The following is a 15,875-nucleotide window of genomic DNA, read 5'->3' as shown; positions in this document are numbered from 1 at the left end:
GATTACACCTTCCGAAAGGGTTTAGCCATGAGGACCCAGGTACAGTGGTCAGGTGCAAAACTACAGGAATGTCCTCAACCCAGCAGCATTCACTTTCAAAGAGGAAACTGACCTGACGACCCCCAGTCAGCAGAACAACAAAAGTCCTTCTGAGAAAAGTTCGCTGGCCCCACAGACAGGGCTGGGTGAGCAGCCTGGCTGAGCCCACGCCCCTTTGCTCCAGCTCCCAACTGCAGGCAGAAAGATGGGGGAACGGCGGAGTGCGGCTCTCCTGACGTGTCACAAGTGGTCCGCACAGCTCTCACTCCAACCCCGTGTTACTCTGTGCGTTAAACACCGTCAGCCTGTTGGGGATTGTGTGTGTTTTTCCTTTTGGTCTCACACAGTTTCTGCACGCAGACACTGTACCACAAGTACACAGTCCACAAGTCTGTTTTTAAAAAACTTCTAAAAGGTATTCTTTTCCAATGCGCTTCCCTTCCACACTCATACTAAGAACTACTTTGTCACCTTTCCTTGTTTTCTAACTGGAGCAGGAAAACTGGTCACCTCTTCTTTCTACTGGAAGGCAGCCTGATGAGGGGCAGGCCAGGCTGCGCGGCTCATGAAGCCTCTGTGGACATAACCCAGAGGTCACGGGGCATCAACTCACTGCTCAAGACACTCTTCCCAGGTAGTAACTCCCAACAAAAGGTAGATCATACAAAAGCGGGGCAGGGTGTGGCGGGGAGAAGCTCCACCGTAATGCCCTTACTCCCATGTCAGTCAGTCCAGCCACTCAGTCGTATCTGACTCGTTGCGACCCCATGGATGGCAGCATGCCAGGCCTCCCTGTCCATCACCAACTCCCAGAGTTTACTCAAACTCGTGTCCATTGAGTTGGCGATGCCATCCAACCATCTCATCCTCTGTCATCCCCTTCTCCTCCCGCCTTCAATCTTTCCGACCATCAGGGTCTTTTCACATCAGGTGGCCAAAGTATTGGAGTTTCAGCTTCAGCATCAGTCCTTCCAAAGAATATTCAGGTCTGATCTCCTTTAGGATGGACTGGTTCGATCTCCCTGAAGTCCAAGGGACTCTCAAGAGTCTTCTCCAACACCACAGTTCAAAAGCATCAATTCTTCGGTGCTCAGCTTTAGTTATAGTCCAACTCTCACATCCATACATGACTACTGGAAAAACCATAGCTTTGACTAGATGGACCTTTGTTGGCAGAATAATGTCTCTGCTTTTTAATATGCTGTCTAGGTTGGTCATAGCTTTTCTTCCAAGGAGTAAGCGTCTTTTAATTTCATGGCTGCATTCACAATCTGCAGTGATTTTGGAGCCCCCAAAATAAAGTCTCTCACTGTTTCCCCATCTATTCACCATGATGTGATAGGACCAGATGCCAGGATCTTAGTTTTCTGAATGTTGAGTTTTAAGCCACCTTTTTCACTCTCCTCTTTCACTTTCATCAAAAGGCTCTTTAGTTCTTCGCTTTCTGCCATAAGGGTGGTGTCATCTGCATATCTGAGGTTATTGATATTTCTCCCAGCAATCTTGATTCCAGCTTGTGCTTCATCCATATATGTACCATCTCCAAAAGCTTCACTTACAAATACTCTCTTATTAGGTAGAGAGGACTTTCAAGAAATAAAACCTAGGGAAGGCTTTTACTTATTAATATGAACATGTTTTTATCTTCTTTTTCCAGTTTAAATAGTTTGTCTCCATCATAATTTAAGCAGTGCAAAAAGTGCCCATTTGTGACAATCAGTATATTAGAAATACAGACTTTTTACAAGCAAATCCTAGTCTCAGTTCAAAGTAAAGTTATTTTTTTTCCAAGTAATTAGTAACATTTTTATAAGTTTCAAGGCACTGTGTGTGCAAAATATCTTAAAAGCCTAGGAACATGAAGGCCTTTAGCAGCTGAAGGAGGCCCATAAACGCCAACTGCTAGGCCTGTGGGCAGAAAGACCGCAGCACCCTGACGCGCACACAGGGAGACGCGCCCCTTGCTGCCTCTCGCTGGCGGCTCACACTCAGAGGCACTGCAGGGCGCCCTGGGCTCCACCCCGCACGTGTGGCTGTGGGACAAGAAACTCCGTAAGCGTTCACGCTGCCATAGGCAGGAGCCGACTCCTCCTCCACAGACGACCTCAGCACTTCAGTCTGGGAGTAAATCAGGACCACAGCAGTTTACAACAAGTAGTTGTAATTCTTCAAATCTTCTCAATTAATATATTTCAACAAGCAAGTAATTAAATCCTGTTATTCCTTCTCTGATGACATTTTTTAAAAAATTAAAAATAGGTTGTCTCCCATCTTCCAAGTATAAAAGCAGCCCCAAATAAGATTAATAAACAGAAATAAAAGACACAGTAAGAGGAAATGCTCTCAGGGATTCTAACCTGAGTTCAGCCCCATTCTCTACAGGGACCAAAGCTTTTATCTAAAAAATATGAAGTGAGTCAGGGAAATAAAATCCATACCCATATTTTAACATCTGCTTTTCCTTTCCCATCCTCTTTTTCTAAAATAAGGCTTCTCTATTTGAGGTCAGACTTCAATAAAACAAATGCAGCTTTCCTGACAGTATCTTTAAAAGCTAAGAAGGAACCTGAAAAGCATTTTTCTGGCCAAAACTACTCTCTTCTCTTGGTTTCAATACATTTTCCTACTTTCACCTTCCATTTTCTTGCTTTCTGGAATCTCTATTCATTCTTCCTTTTGATGAGAACACTTGTGAACGGGCCGTCCTTTCATTGTGTGCCAGGGCCCCCACGCCGTCCAGGTGCGCCTGCTCTCTGCTGTCACAGAAGCGGAAGTGGGGGCTGACAGAGACCAGGGGTGCCCGGCACAGAAACACCTGTCAGATGAGCGTGCCCCTGGAAAACCACCGGGCAGAGAAGGGACCGGTGGGGCAGCTTCCAGCACTCCTCACTGCCCACCCTGCCTGCCCCCTGGAATTCCCTCTCAACTGGTTTAACATTTCACTGGTTTTCCCATTAATGAATGAATTAAATAAAAGCTTGGACATGTCTGCATTTTGTTTTTGTATGACAGTCAAGCTTCTACCTTTTCTGAAACTATCCTTTAGTTATTCCATGACTGAGCAAATTATTATTGAAACTTTCAAGCAACAGCTTGGAAGAAATATTGTAAATTTTATCACCATTTGAGCACTTCTTGAATGTACATATTACTATTTTAAGATTTGAATACAATTTATCACCCTGAAATCCTAAGTCATGAAAAGGCTTTTCTCCTGGGCAGCAGAGCACTGACTAATACGCTGTGAGCGCACACCCGCCCCCCTCACCCCGCCCGCTCAAACACACGCCCCAACACAGGCCCCTGCCTGCAGACTCCAAGTCACCCTGCAGGCAGCAGGAGGGCCCGGAGCCACGTGAGAGAAGGGCTTGGACCCAACTCACTCCTTCAGAGGAGAAAGAAAAACCATTTCCAAAGAGTCGGGCACTTTCAGTGCCTTCTGGCTGGTCACCATTACATAAGGATTACTCTGAAACCTCTTCAGAAAGAGGGCTCTACAGGATGGGAGGGGGTTTGGGGAAGAACAGATACATGTATATGTATGGCTGAGTCCCTCCACTGTTCACCTGAAATTACCACAACATTGTTAATTGGCTATACCCCAATACAAAATAAAGTTTAAGGTTTGAAAAATAAAATAAAGGAAGAGGGCAGTAAGAGAGAGCTCAAGCCCCCTTCACGGCTAGTGGCAGCAGCACTAACAAGACAATCAAAAGGTGAGAGGACATGAAAAGGTAAAGAGATTAAACCGCGGTGGATTACAAGACAAACTAAAACTCAAGGAAATCATTTTATGATAGTGAGAGTCGCTCAGTTGTGTCGGACTCTTCATGATCTCTTGGACTATACAGTCCATGGAATTCTCCAGGGGATCTTCCCAACCCAGGGATCAAACCTACATCTCCCGAATTGCAGGCAGATTCTTTACCAGCTGAGCCACAAGGGAAGTTCATTTTATGACAGGAAATAACCAATTTAATCCTAACTTTGATTGTTCTGTCTAGTTCAGTTCAGTTCAGTTCAGTCGCTCAGTCGTGTCCGACTCTTTGCAACCCCATGAACCGCAGCACGCCAGGCCTCCCTGTCCATCACCAACTCCCGGAGTTTACTCAAACTCATGCCCATCGAGTCAGTGATGCCATCCAGCCATCTCATCCTCTGTCGTCCCCTTCTCCTCCTGACCCCAATCCCTCCCAGCATCAGGGTCTTTTCCAATGAGTCAACTCTTCGCATGAGGTGGCCAAAGTACTGGAGTTTCAGTTTTAGCATCAGTCCTTCCAACGAACACCCAGGACTGATCTCCTTTAGGATGGACTGTCTAAGGCTCAAACAAAAGTCACAATGTATTCCTATACTCCCGTGGGAATCTTTTTCAGAAGAACCCCCCAGAGGGCCCTTCTGCTCCACACTGCATATGGCGGACCTTAGAAAGAAGCAGAATCCAGGGCACTGAAGCAGGCCACTGGAGGATTTACTCTCAACCACAAGGTCCCCTTATGCAGGAAACCCTGTTCAAATAAAGACCCAGCAATTACCTTTCTTTCCTGGATGTTCTTAATCCTTAAACTCTTAATTTATCAGGCACCAAAACCCTTAAAACAGCTCCAGAATGACCCATGGTGGCCAAAGAGCTTCACAGCTGTGACCCAAAACAGTCCACGCTCACTAAAACCTGACTTTTAAAAACCTCAGGGCTTTTTCAAAACAGGACAACCTCCCAAGACACAGATGTGCTCCCTCCCTCTCAGCTGGCACAAATGCCAGCAGGGAAAAGCGCCTGCTGGTGGCTTACTGGTGGTCTTCAAGTGTAGGCTCAAAGGTCAGATACATAAAGGTTAATGGACAACCTTCCCCATGCCTAGAGAAACCTAAAGAAGCTATGGCTAATGGGCTAGGGATTACTCTGTCAGCGGCAGAAGTGTTTATAGAGCAACACTCAGTATCATTATCACCAACAGAGTCGCCAAGGCCAAGAGACAAATCAGACAGGACTGACGTGCAGGGGAGCTCGGGCAGGAAGACGCAGGGACAAAGGCGCCAACGTGGAAGCTGTGAGCACAGCACTTGGGATTAAGAACCGGGAATTCTGGATCTGGTCCAAGACATTTGGAAAGATACCATTTACCCGCCATAATTCTGGTAAAGTAAGTCTGAATTAAGTATGAATTACAGGTAGAGAACGTAAACAAAATGACAAGACTACGCTGGGTCTAATTACTGTCAAATATTTCCTGAAAAAAATCAAGCACATGGAAAATTTTATTTTAATCTCAAATACCATCTAAATATTTAAACTTACCAGCTCCAGACAACAAACTAACTCTCGTATCATTAGAAGTATTCGTTATTAAAAATTTCAAAATACATTTTTCCTTCACAAAATGAAAACTCAAAAACTAAAGAGGTAGGTACGTTTTGCCAACATTTTAATTGGAACATTCACTCTAGCAGGCTCCAGAAATGACACCGATTCCCAACGACAGAGGCATCTTCAGTCGTGCTTCCCTGCATGTTTCTGGAGCCTGAACACATGAAATGCTTCAGCACGTGGAAAGCAAGACAACTGAGGTGAGGCAGTACTCACTTTTCAATCTCGATGCCGAGTGGGTTGGCAGGACGCAGGGACAAGGGAGGAATCCCTTTATTCCTGTCGGTGCGCATGTCATAGTAATTCATCTCATCAACCCACACAGCGGACTGATCCAAAATGCCTACCAAAACAAGGAGCACAGACTTAACAGGATACACACACCCCAGGCACTGTCTAAATCTTACTATACTGCTTTCCTGTTTTAAGACCTAACACAAAATGAATACCAAAGTAATTTTTTAAGACCTGATGGCATAAAAGCTTTAATTTTTTTCTTAATTAAAGCACTAAAAATACATAAAAAGGCAGAAACAACAGCTCTTTATTGTAATGTACATTATTTGATATAGAAGATAAATTAACATCTGAGAAAAAGCTCTGCTAAAACACATGTATTTTACAAATAATAAGCAGTACAGTTAATTTGGTGTATCAACAAAGTATCCGACAATTCCTTATATAAAGAAATCAGTCAAACACCTTCTAAGGACCGCATAGCTTGTGTGATGGAAATGACTGAGCCGTTTAGGAAAAACAAAACGTCATCTCTGAAACCAGCACCCTCTCTCATGTGACTGAGCCCTCTGTCACTCTCCCTGGCAGGCACTTCCCAGGGTCCCCTCTCAGACCCAGAGCATGGGCAGGGAGCCGGGTGAAGCGGAATGCAGGGCGGGGCCAGGGCCCCCTGAAGGAAGGGCTCTTGGCCCAGGCAGCCTCCAGTGGCAGGACTCCTTGTGAGCCCTCTGTTTCAATCAGCACCACATTTGCGCCAGGACGCAAGAAGGCTGTCAGAGAGAAGTGCAGGTCCAGGCGCTCCCAAGTGCGGTTTCATAAGCCTTTCCTGAGCCTGTACATGCTAAGTCCTGGGCAGAGCATTTTAGAATAAAGTCAATACTTGATAATAAGTTCTCTTTATCTGCTGTATAAACATGATACAAGATGGTACTAGATTCTGTCAAAATGTTTTGACAAAATCAAAAAGGTTCCTCCAGAAAACTGAAAACAAGCTCCTACTTTGTAATTTCACAGTTCAGTTTTCAAAGATATTAAACAAAATTAAGCAAAAATAAGAATATTGTGCATATAAAAATGTGTACATGTATTTGCATACACATTTGTATACCTATGTACAGGTCTTCCCTGGTGGCTGAGACAGTAAAGAATCCGCCTGCAATGTGGGAGACCTGGGTTCAATCCCTGGGTTGGGAAGATCTCCTGGAGAAGGGCATGGCAACTCTAGTATTCCTGTCTGGAAAATTCCATGGACAGAGGAGCCTGGTGGGCTACATCCATTGGGTCACAAAGACTTGGACATGACTGAGCAGCTAAGCACAGTACAGCAAGTATCTATACGTAAATCACATTTTGAATTTTCCCTTAAATCCCTCAAATTTTTATTAAAAAAATTTAAAAATCATTTATGTATTAAAAACTTTAACGATATAATGGTAAAGAAAGGTTTTATGCTCTAAGACAGAAAACAATATTTGCCAAATTCTTTGCTTTCCGCTGTGAGAGAAGTATGGCCTGGGTGTAATTATGCCTGTGACAGCTCCACATTATTTAAGTATTTATCCACTGACCATGTACCAGCCACTACAAGACCACAAAGACAAAGCAGGGGGGATGCTGTGCACACGGAGAGCTAGAAGAAGTAAAACGATCATTTCCAGAGCACTTACTCCAACTCCACTAAGCACTTCCCTGAATGTCCTAATCATCAGTCCTCTGGCGTAGGTGACCCTGGGACTGCACTCCCACCCACAGCTGGGGCCTGTGTGTATGAGAAGTCGTGTCTGACTCTTTGCAACCCCATGGGCTGTAGCCCGCCAGGCTCCTCGGTCCATGGGACTCTCCAGGCAAGCACACTGCAGTGGGTTGCCATTTCCTCCTCCAGGGACCATCCTGACCCAGGGACTGAACCTGCGACTCCTGTGTCTTCCGCTTTGGCAGGCAGGTTAGGTAGCACTGTGCCACAGCTGAGGGCTGCCCCTAGACTATCCAGTCCTGTCTCACACCAAGCTCCGCCCCAGGCAAGGAAGTGCAGGTAAGTGCACAGAGGGAACCCAGAGCTGCCTGGGGCACGAGCAGCAGGCTTTTCTAATCTGGAGGCGAGAGGCACACCTAAGCCATCAACGTCTTGTCCAGGCCAGAAACGCAGGAAGGGAAGAAAAATGAAACATTATTTAGATGATATTACTGGCTAATTTGTATCACAGAAAGAAATGTCATTATTGTATTCAAGATCAAGAAACTAAAACTGGAATTTTGACATGTTAAATGTGCAGACTTTATAAAGAACTTAAAACTACATTTCTTCTAAGGATTATCATCCTTAGGGTTTATTGTTAGCTCAGTAAACTACTTTTTCAAAAGTAACACAAAATTTTAACCAATATCCTATTCCTAAAGAAAGAAATAAACTGAATCTGAGAGTAAGTAAATTTTATACTAATTTACCAATTGTCAATTTTAAAAGACAAAACCCAATTTCAGTTTACTCTTGAGAGAAAAGTCACAGGAGATGATACCTATTTTCTCAGGTTTGAGCAACTTGAAAGACACTGTGGAGGTTCCTTTGCCACCCGACTTGGTCGTGACGATAATATCTCCTTTGTCATTCTTGGCCTGTCCCACTCGACACACTATTTTACTTGCAGACATCCACTCTGCTGTCAGGAGGCAATTATGCCCACAAATTGTCAGACCTGAAAGTAAAAGCATGCACTGTAACAAAGTCCAAAACAACAACTATGTCCATGAAAAGACAATTTTGTTAGTGTCACTAGGCCTTTTTCATGAACTGAAAAGCAAATACAGAAATAACATATCCTGGTTCATTAGTTATTCCCATTTTTTTAATATACCCAATATTATTTGCAAATAAACTACGGTCTCTACTGAATTCTGTCTAATCTGTTTTTTCTCTAATATTTAAGACTTCCTTTAGATTACTTTTAATTTTCTTCAAACATCAGTGGAATGAGGAACTAATAACCATAACAATGGCTAGGCATTCCAGATTACTCTATAAGAATCTTAAATTGCTTTCATAGGAATTAGAAAGGAAATTATTGCTATTTTTAGAAGCCTAAAGTGTATTATTAATAAATGTGTACATTATTCTCTAAAAAAAATTTACCATTTTCCTAATAACAGTCTGCACACACTTTTCCTGGTGTTTAGTTACAGGTAATATTATAGAAGGAACTAAAACAAACCTCATGTTAAGCACAGCCTGGAGTCTGCTGAGTCGATAAGCATTCCCAGGCATTACTGGATGACTAGAGCACTTTTCATACCTGCACATCACTCCTGCAATGGAGTCGGTCCACGCGGCCTCAGTGTTTTCCTAAGGGTCCTGTCGCTGCACTACTACACTCTGCCCATGCCTGACATCTCTGCCCCCACGTGAACTGTGGGGCAGCAAACACACGAGGAAGACGGGGCTCCGGCAGGGCACCAACACCCCCACGCACTTCTCCACAGAACACACACCCGTGTGGGGCACATTCAGGGGGAAGAGAGGCCAAAGTGTCTTCTCATCATCTGACCTCTGATATTGCTTAGCAGTCAAGTGTGGCAAATGTAGTATTTTTTTTAAAAATCAGATACCAGGAACACCTCAACTTATGCCAAATTCAGTTTAAAAAAATGTAGCGAGGGATTCAAGTCATCTTTTGTTACAACTTAAAGCACTATTTAGTAAGAATGCTATATTAACCATAAAAGAATCAAAACAACTCCATTCTATTTATCGAAATAATTACTGAAAATAATTATAAATTATAATAATTTATTGAAATAATATTCAACCCTGAATATTCACTGGAAGTACTGATGCTGAAGCTCTAATACTTTGGCCATCTGACTCGAAGAGTTGATTCATCAGAAAAGACCCTGATGATGGGAAAGATTGAGGGCAGGAGGAGAAGAGGGTGGCAGAGGATAAGATGATTGGATGGCATCACCAGCTCGATGGACATGAGCTTGAGTGAACTCTGGGAGATGGTGAAGGACAAGGGAGCCTGGTGTGTTGCAGTTCATGGGGTTGCAAAGAGTCAGATAAAGACTAAGTGAATAATAATTGAAATAATTAATTTCAGAGATTTTCCTACAAGATCTATTATTATTTATTCATGTAAGAAATTTAGTTTTTCTTAAAAGTTCCTTTAGAATTAAGTTTTCTATTTTTTTTAATGTGATGACATTTACATATTTTAAAATGCACTCGTAACTCAAAATTATTTTTCAAAATGGGAGTGTTTATTAGTTTTCCTGATACTTAATTTCTATTATGAAAAATTTAAGCAATTTAAGAAGTTGTAAGCACTCCTGGAACATTTTTCCATCTCCAAGATAAGCCTGAAAAACACTTCAATACATATTTGCTCAAATACCTTTTGTGCACACATTCAACAGGCTACGTATTTAAATAAATGGAAAATGTTTTAATTTATGAACTGTTTAATTACAGATGCTGGATATTTTGGTATCACTCTAGGTCAATACATAAGCTGCTATTTTTAAATTTTATAATATCAAGATTTTGTGATTTAGATAACTTCAGAAAGGAAATAACCCAATGATAAATATCAGGTCTCAAAGTATTAAAGTTCCTAATATAAGTTCACTGCTGGGGAGCTACCTTACATTAAAACTGAGAAAAGGGAGACTTCAGATATACAGACAAAGTTGTAAAAACACACCCAGATGAGAAAACACATATGACAGCCACAATGGTCCAAGTTTGAAGGAAAGGAACCACAGTAATAGTTTGCTCATCTGGTTGTAGCTGTTATCAAGGTTCCTCAGATTTAATATGCTCTGTATTTCAACTAAAAAAAAAAAAAAAAAAGAATAATCATCATATAATTTAGACCAGATTTAAACAGGTCATTTTAAATGTTGTGGAAATTAAGTAAAACCATAAGATCTATTTCTTAAGCATATTCTGCTAAGAAATCTGCTTCATGAAATCTAACATTTTTTAAAAATACCTTGTAGAATTCCAAATAAAATATTTTTAAAGTGTTTTACTGTATAAATGTCATCAGAGTTAAAAATGTTTAAATTATTTAGTAGGTTAAATCTGCTTTTTAAAAAAATGGTTTCTTTGCAATACCTGGACAAGCTGAAAGCTGAACTAGCAGGTTTATAAAAGTCCAAAACACTTAATCCAGCAGTAATCACACTCCCGAAGCTAGCATGAAATCAGCACCCACGCAGGTCTGTAACAGCCCCCTGTGGGGGCTCAGGGGCCACCAGTGAAACTGTAGGACAGAACTTCCAGCTAGATGGTCATTTCCAAGAATTCTAGGTATGTTTCCACTTTTACAAAGAACAAACTGGAATGAGTTTTGTCAAGAACCAAGACTACCTTCATGAGGGTAATAAACTTTAAGTTTTATTTACTTAACAATCACAAACTATAGCTAAAGAAAACAACACAAAATGAGACATATTTAAGTAACACTAGTGAAAAGAACAAGCTGGGAAGGGCAAGACTCAATAACTAAACGTGGTACCCAACTCCAGTCAGCTTTCTCCTCTGCGAGGGATTTCTGGGCAGCCAGAAAACAACGTCAACAGAAACAAGCGCCAACTCATAACCTCTAGTATTTACCCACATTGCTGTTGTTCAATTGCTAAGTCATGTCTGATTCTCTGCAATCCCATGGACTGTAGCATGCCAGGCTCCCCTGTCTTTCACCATCTCCTGGAGTTTGCTTAAACGTGTGTCCATTGAGTCAGTGATGCTGTCCAACCATCTCGTCTTCTGTTGTCCCCTTCTCCTCCTACCCTCAGTCTTTCCCAGCATCAGGGTCTTTTTCCATTGAGTCGGCTCTTTGCATCAGATGACCAAAGTGCTGGAGCTTCAGCTTCTGCATCAGTCCTTCCAATGAATATTCAGGCTTGGTTTCCTTTAGGACTAACTGGTTTGATCTCCTTGCTGTCCAATGGACTCTCAAGTCTTCTCTAGCAACACAATTTGAAAGCATCGATTCTTTGGTGCTCAGCCTTCTTTACGGTCCAACTCTCACATCCATGCAGGACTACTAGAAAAACCATAGTTTTGAGTATGCAGACCTTTGTTGGCAAAGTGATGTCGCCATTTTTCAATATGCTGTCTAGGTTTGTCATAGTTCTCCTTCCAAGGAGCAAGCATCTTTTAATTTCATAGGTGCAGTCACTGTCTGCAGTGATTTTGGAACCCAAGAAAATAAAATCTGTCACTGCTTCCACTTTTTCCCCTTCTGTTTGAGATGAAGTGATGCGACTGGATGCCATGATCTTAGTTTTTTGAATCTTGAGTTTCAAGCCAGATTTTCCACCCTCTTTCACCCTCATCAAGAGGCTCTGGTTCCTTCATAAATTAAGAAATGAGTCAACAGAATATCTGAATCCAAATAAATTAAAGTGGGAAATCAGAATACATATTCAGAAGCACATACTGAGGTGCCTCCCTTCCTCACCCTGAATGTATATGCACAACCTCAGAGAGTTCACAACTGACCTCACAATGACATCGATGGTTTGCTCTCTACCCACAGGCGTTAAGTTTACAGACAGCATGTGGCTGTAAGTCTGGAGCCTTGGTGATCCCCACCCTGAAAGGCATCTTCATGTAGACAGGTGGCCTGCAGGTCCCACGTGTGGCCAGGCGGAAAGTACAGGCTCCTCCAGGTAGAGGGAATTTAAATTTGGTTCCAAGAGCCCTAAGGACCAGAAGAGGCTAAGCTGACCTGAACCGGAAGAGGAACACAGACGGCCATTTGAGGAGAGGGAGCAGAGCTGGGCAGCTGCACTGGGAACCCAGGCAGGAGAAGCCAACACTGAGCAGTAAGACAGTGCCCCACGGCCGGGGTCTGTCTCAAGGACCAGGAGAAAGACAACACAGGCAAAAGTTGATAAAATAATGATTTTAACAAAAAATCAGAAAACCAAACAATTCTTTCATTTCCATCCAGATAGCCCTGCACAGACCTCAGGGGTGTTTTTCTGTCACCTTCATTATTTCCAGACAGTGAACTGGCATCTTGCTTCAGCTGCCAACATAAAGATGCCTTTACCATGAACACACAGCATCGGCCCCGCCCTTACCTATGAGGTCAGCTGGCCCAGTGCCCAGGTTTTCTCCTCTAATCGTGACCTTCGTCCACGGGATGCCTTCATTTGGAGAGATGCCTGTCACAAGAGGGGGCTGTCGGGATCGAGACATTGTGCTTGCTGAAGAAACGAGGTCAAGCTACAGAAGCAACCTATTAAAAGAAAAGCAAGAGTTAGTGCCGGCTGAGGCCAGCATCCACCAGGAATGCCAGAGGCGCACGTGCAGTGCCAAACCCAGCCGTCTTCTTCACACACGGGAGCTGGGGTCCAGCTGCGCGTTAGCCCACTGGCCACACCTCCTGAACATGAGTGACCCAGGACACGAGCTTGTGCAGGGCGGGGAAAGCAGGCATATGGACTTCCACGTCCACAGGAAAGACAGACTGAGGCCTCCTGAGCTCCACCTCTGCCCCCCAGGTACATGCTGGAAGCGCCTCAAGGAGGACGTTCTGATCTAAACAGATTCATAAAAGTTAAAGAATGTCTCCATTCTCATAGGTGTATGGAATTTCATTTTGTTTTTGTATTAGACTTAGCATAGCAACTTTTAAATGTGTTCAGATCAACACAGTGACATTTTCAACACACAGGCAGGAGCAGCGACTTGCCGACTGTCCCAGTGTGGGGCAGCAGAACTGAAGCTCCTGAGGTCAGATGCTCTGCTCTGACTAGTGCTCCGACAGGCTAATTTCACTCCGTTTTCAGATACAGACACTGCCGTCAGTAAGAGAGCTCTCCACAGGGCTGCAACTACAATCAAGAAGATAATCCCAGCAAAGCAGCACACCTAGTATACAGTACATGTGTCCAAGCTGGTCACTCAGTCGTGTCCAACTCTTTACAACCCCGTGAACTGTGGCCCGCCAGGCTCCTCTGTCCATGGGATCCTCCAGGCAAGAATACTGGAGTGGGTTGCCATAGCCTCCTCCAGGGGATGTTCCTGACCCAGGGATAGAACCTGGTCTGTCTCCTGCATTGGCAGGCGGGCTCTTTACCACTAGCGCCACCTCGGAAGCCTAGTAAATGAAGAGAACTCTTCAAGTGCTGAAGACTTTACATGTCCCACAAGACGAGGGGAGGGTGGGCTCAGAGGAAAAGCACTGAGAACTTGCTGGATGCCTGTCTTTTTATGGGGTAATAAGTTAGACTGTGGCCCCTGCCTTTACCCTGCCATCAGCCAGGTGAGAAGTTCAGTCTCTGATGTGACCAAACAGAGAGGACCAGGACTCAGGGACATCAGGCACGGGGGGAGGAGGGTGCCCACCCTCTAGCCTAACTCCACCCTGTTCGGGCAACAACAGCCACTCTGGAGAAGCTAAGGGGCCCTGAGAAGAGAGAACCAAAGACTCCAACATGGAAGGTCCTCCCGAGAACGCCTCATGCAGTCACATCACCCAGAGAAAAGCCAGACATAGACCAGTTCTGCCCACGCACAGACGAGACGAACAGCTGTCACAGCCTTGTCCTAAAATACTCAAGGACAGACAGAAACTAAGGTGGTCAGGGAAGATGCGAGAGGTGAAAGATCTAAAAAAAGGCCCAGAGGAAACAGAGATAAGGCTGGTGGCGTGGGCTAAAGTGCTTCCCCCAGACTTGTGTTGAAGTCTGTCTCCGTGTCTTACTGTGCACACTGCTTGTTGAACCCACAGTAGGCACGGCGCGAGCCAGGAAGCTGGAAGGCGGTGCGAGGAGCTGCAGACACGCTTCTTCCCTCCCGGCTGATGCAGCAGCCGTCAGCAGCAGCCGTGACGTAACTCTACGCGCTTTCCAGGTGGCGCTCATATATGCTTACAGAACGAAAGCAGCCTGTGGCCAAGCGAGCACCTCATGACGCGCACATGCAGTGTGCAGTGCTGTTCGTGATCTCAGCCGTTCAGTCATTATTTACAAAATGTGGGGCGAGCAGGAGAGGCCCTGGGGGACAGAAAGCCTGACCGTGCCGTCTTGGATAATCTGCTCTTTCTCTACCAAGTCCTGATGCAGGACCTCAGAGAGTGATTGTGTTTAAGAGTCAGGACTCTAAAGACCGTCCTCTTTAGACAAGGTCACCAGGGCGGGCTCTGATCCCACAGGACCAGCGTCCTCATGAGAAGAGGAGTGAGGACCACACGAGGACACAGGGAGAAGGTGGCACCTCCGGGTCCAGTAGGAAGGCCTCCGGAGAAGCCAGTCCTGTGACACCCTCATCTTGGACTTCTAGCCTCCAGATCATGAGAAAATAATGTCTGTTGTTTCAGCCTACTGCACCCTGTTATGGCATCCCCAGCAAATGAACACACTGGATAACAGGAAAAAAAAAAAAAATCACCCTTCAAAAGTACTGTAAACTTTGATCCCAAATTAAGTGTATGCAGAAGAAGAAAACTCTTAGGCTTAAAAGAACAAGATGCCATGAAAAGGAATCAATCCAAGAATAAAAGCTCTTGAAATCTTCAAAAGGGGCAAAAGAAACAAGATTTATATTGTCCTGTTAATGTAGGAACTGACTGTCGGTTTAACCAAAGTGGTAATAAGGCTGCAAATAAGCAGGTGTGTTTCTGGGAAAAGGGGGAAGGAGTTTTAAACTTCATCCAGAAGTGACCATCAAGATACTGGCAGATTAGTCGCGGCTTCTGGAAACATGGAGGTGGTGCTGGCAGAGAGCTCAGCAAGTCTGGGGTGTGGGGGACAATAAGGAGATGACGGGCCTTTGCCTCTAGGTTCTGGTAGGAGACGCAAAACCCAAGGAGTGTCTTCACTTTCCACAAGCCCTAGTACCATTTGTACGTGCTCCTCATGACAGCCCAGCATCAGGGCTGCCAAACCAGAGAGAGCAATCCTGTGAGTAGAGGGCTGGGCTTCTGAGCCAGATGCCATCAGCTTGTCTCCTCTGGAAAAATCGAGGGGGCTGGAGACTGGGTTTAATCACGCCTGTGTGACTCATTTAACATAATTAAAACAGCAAACAACAGCAGCAAAAGGTGTAGGGCTAGAGGACTTTACCATTCATCCAATAAACCAAATATGCAAGCCGAGGTTATCTTGCACTCCCCTCCCTCCCCTCACACACTGTGAATCAAGCAGTCAGAACCCCCTGCAGAGCGCTAGGTCAACTGCTTCTCTGCCTAGATACCAAAGCCAGCCAGAGCCTACCTGG

General features: G+C 44.4%; 1 protein-coding gene across 3 annotated transcripts in view; it reads right to left on the bottom strand.

The window, feature by feature from the left end:
* EXOC2 (exocyst complex component 2) overlaps positions 1-15,875 on the bottom strand; it is a 118,176-nt gene that overhangs the window by 81,782 nt on the left and 20,519 nt on the right. For all 3 annotated transcript variants that reach the window (XM_043908684.1, XM_043908683.1, XM_043908682.1), the window contains 3 exons: positions 12,734-12,891; positions 8,161-8,337; positions 5,624-5,750 (listed from right to left, as the gene is read on the bottom strand). In XM_043908684.1, the coding sequence (XP_043764619.1) occupies positions 5,624-5,750; positions 8,161-8,337; positions 12,734-12,851 (422 nt within the window). In that variant the 5' untranslated portion in view covers positions 12,852-12,891. The remainder of the gene's footprint in view (positions 1-5,623; positions 5,751-8,160; positions 8,338-12,733; positions 12,892-15,875) is intronic.

This window comes from Cervus elaphus, chromosome 7 (assembly GCF_910594005.1).
Source record: "Cervus elaphus chromosome 7, mCerEla1.1, whole genome shotgun sequence".
Lineage (NCBI taxonomy): Eukaryota > Metazoa > Chordata > Mammalia > Artiodactyla > Cervidae > Cervus > Cervus elaphus.
Note: the sequence above shows the minus strand (reverse complement) of the source record. Positions and strands in the feature narration are given on the sequence as shown.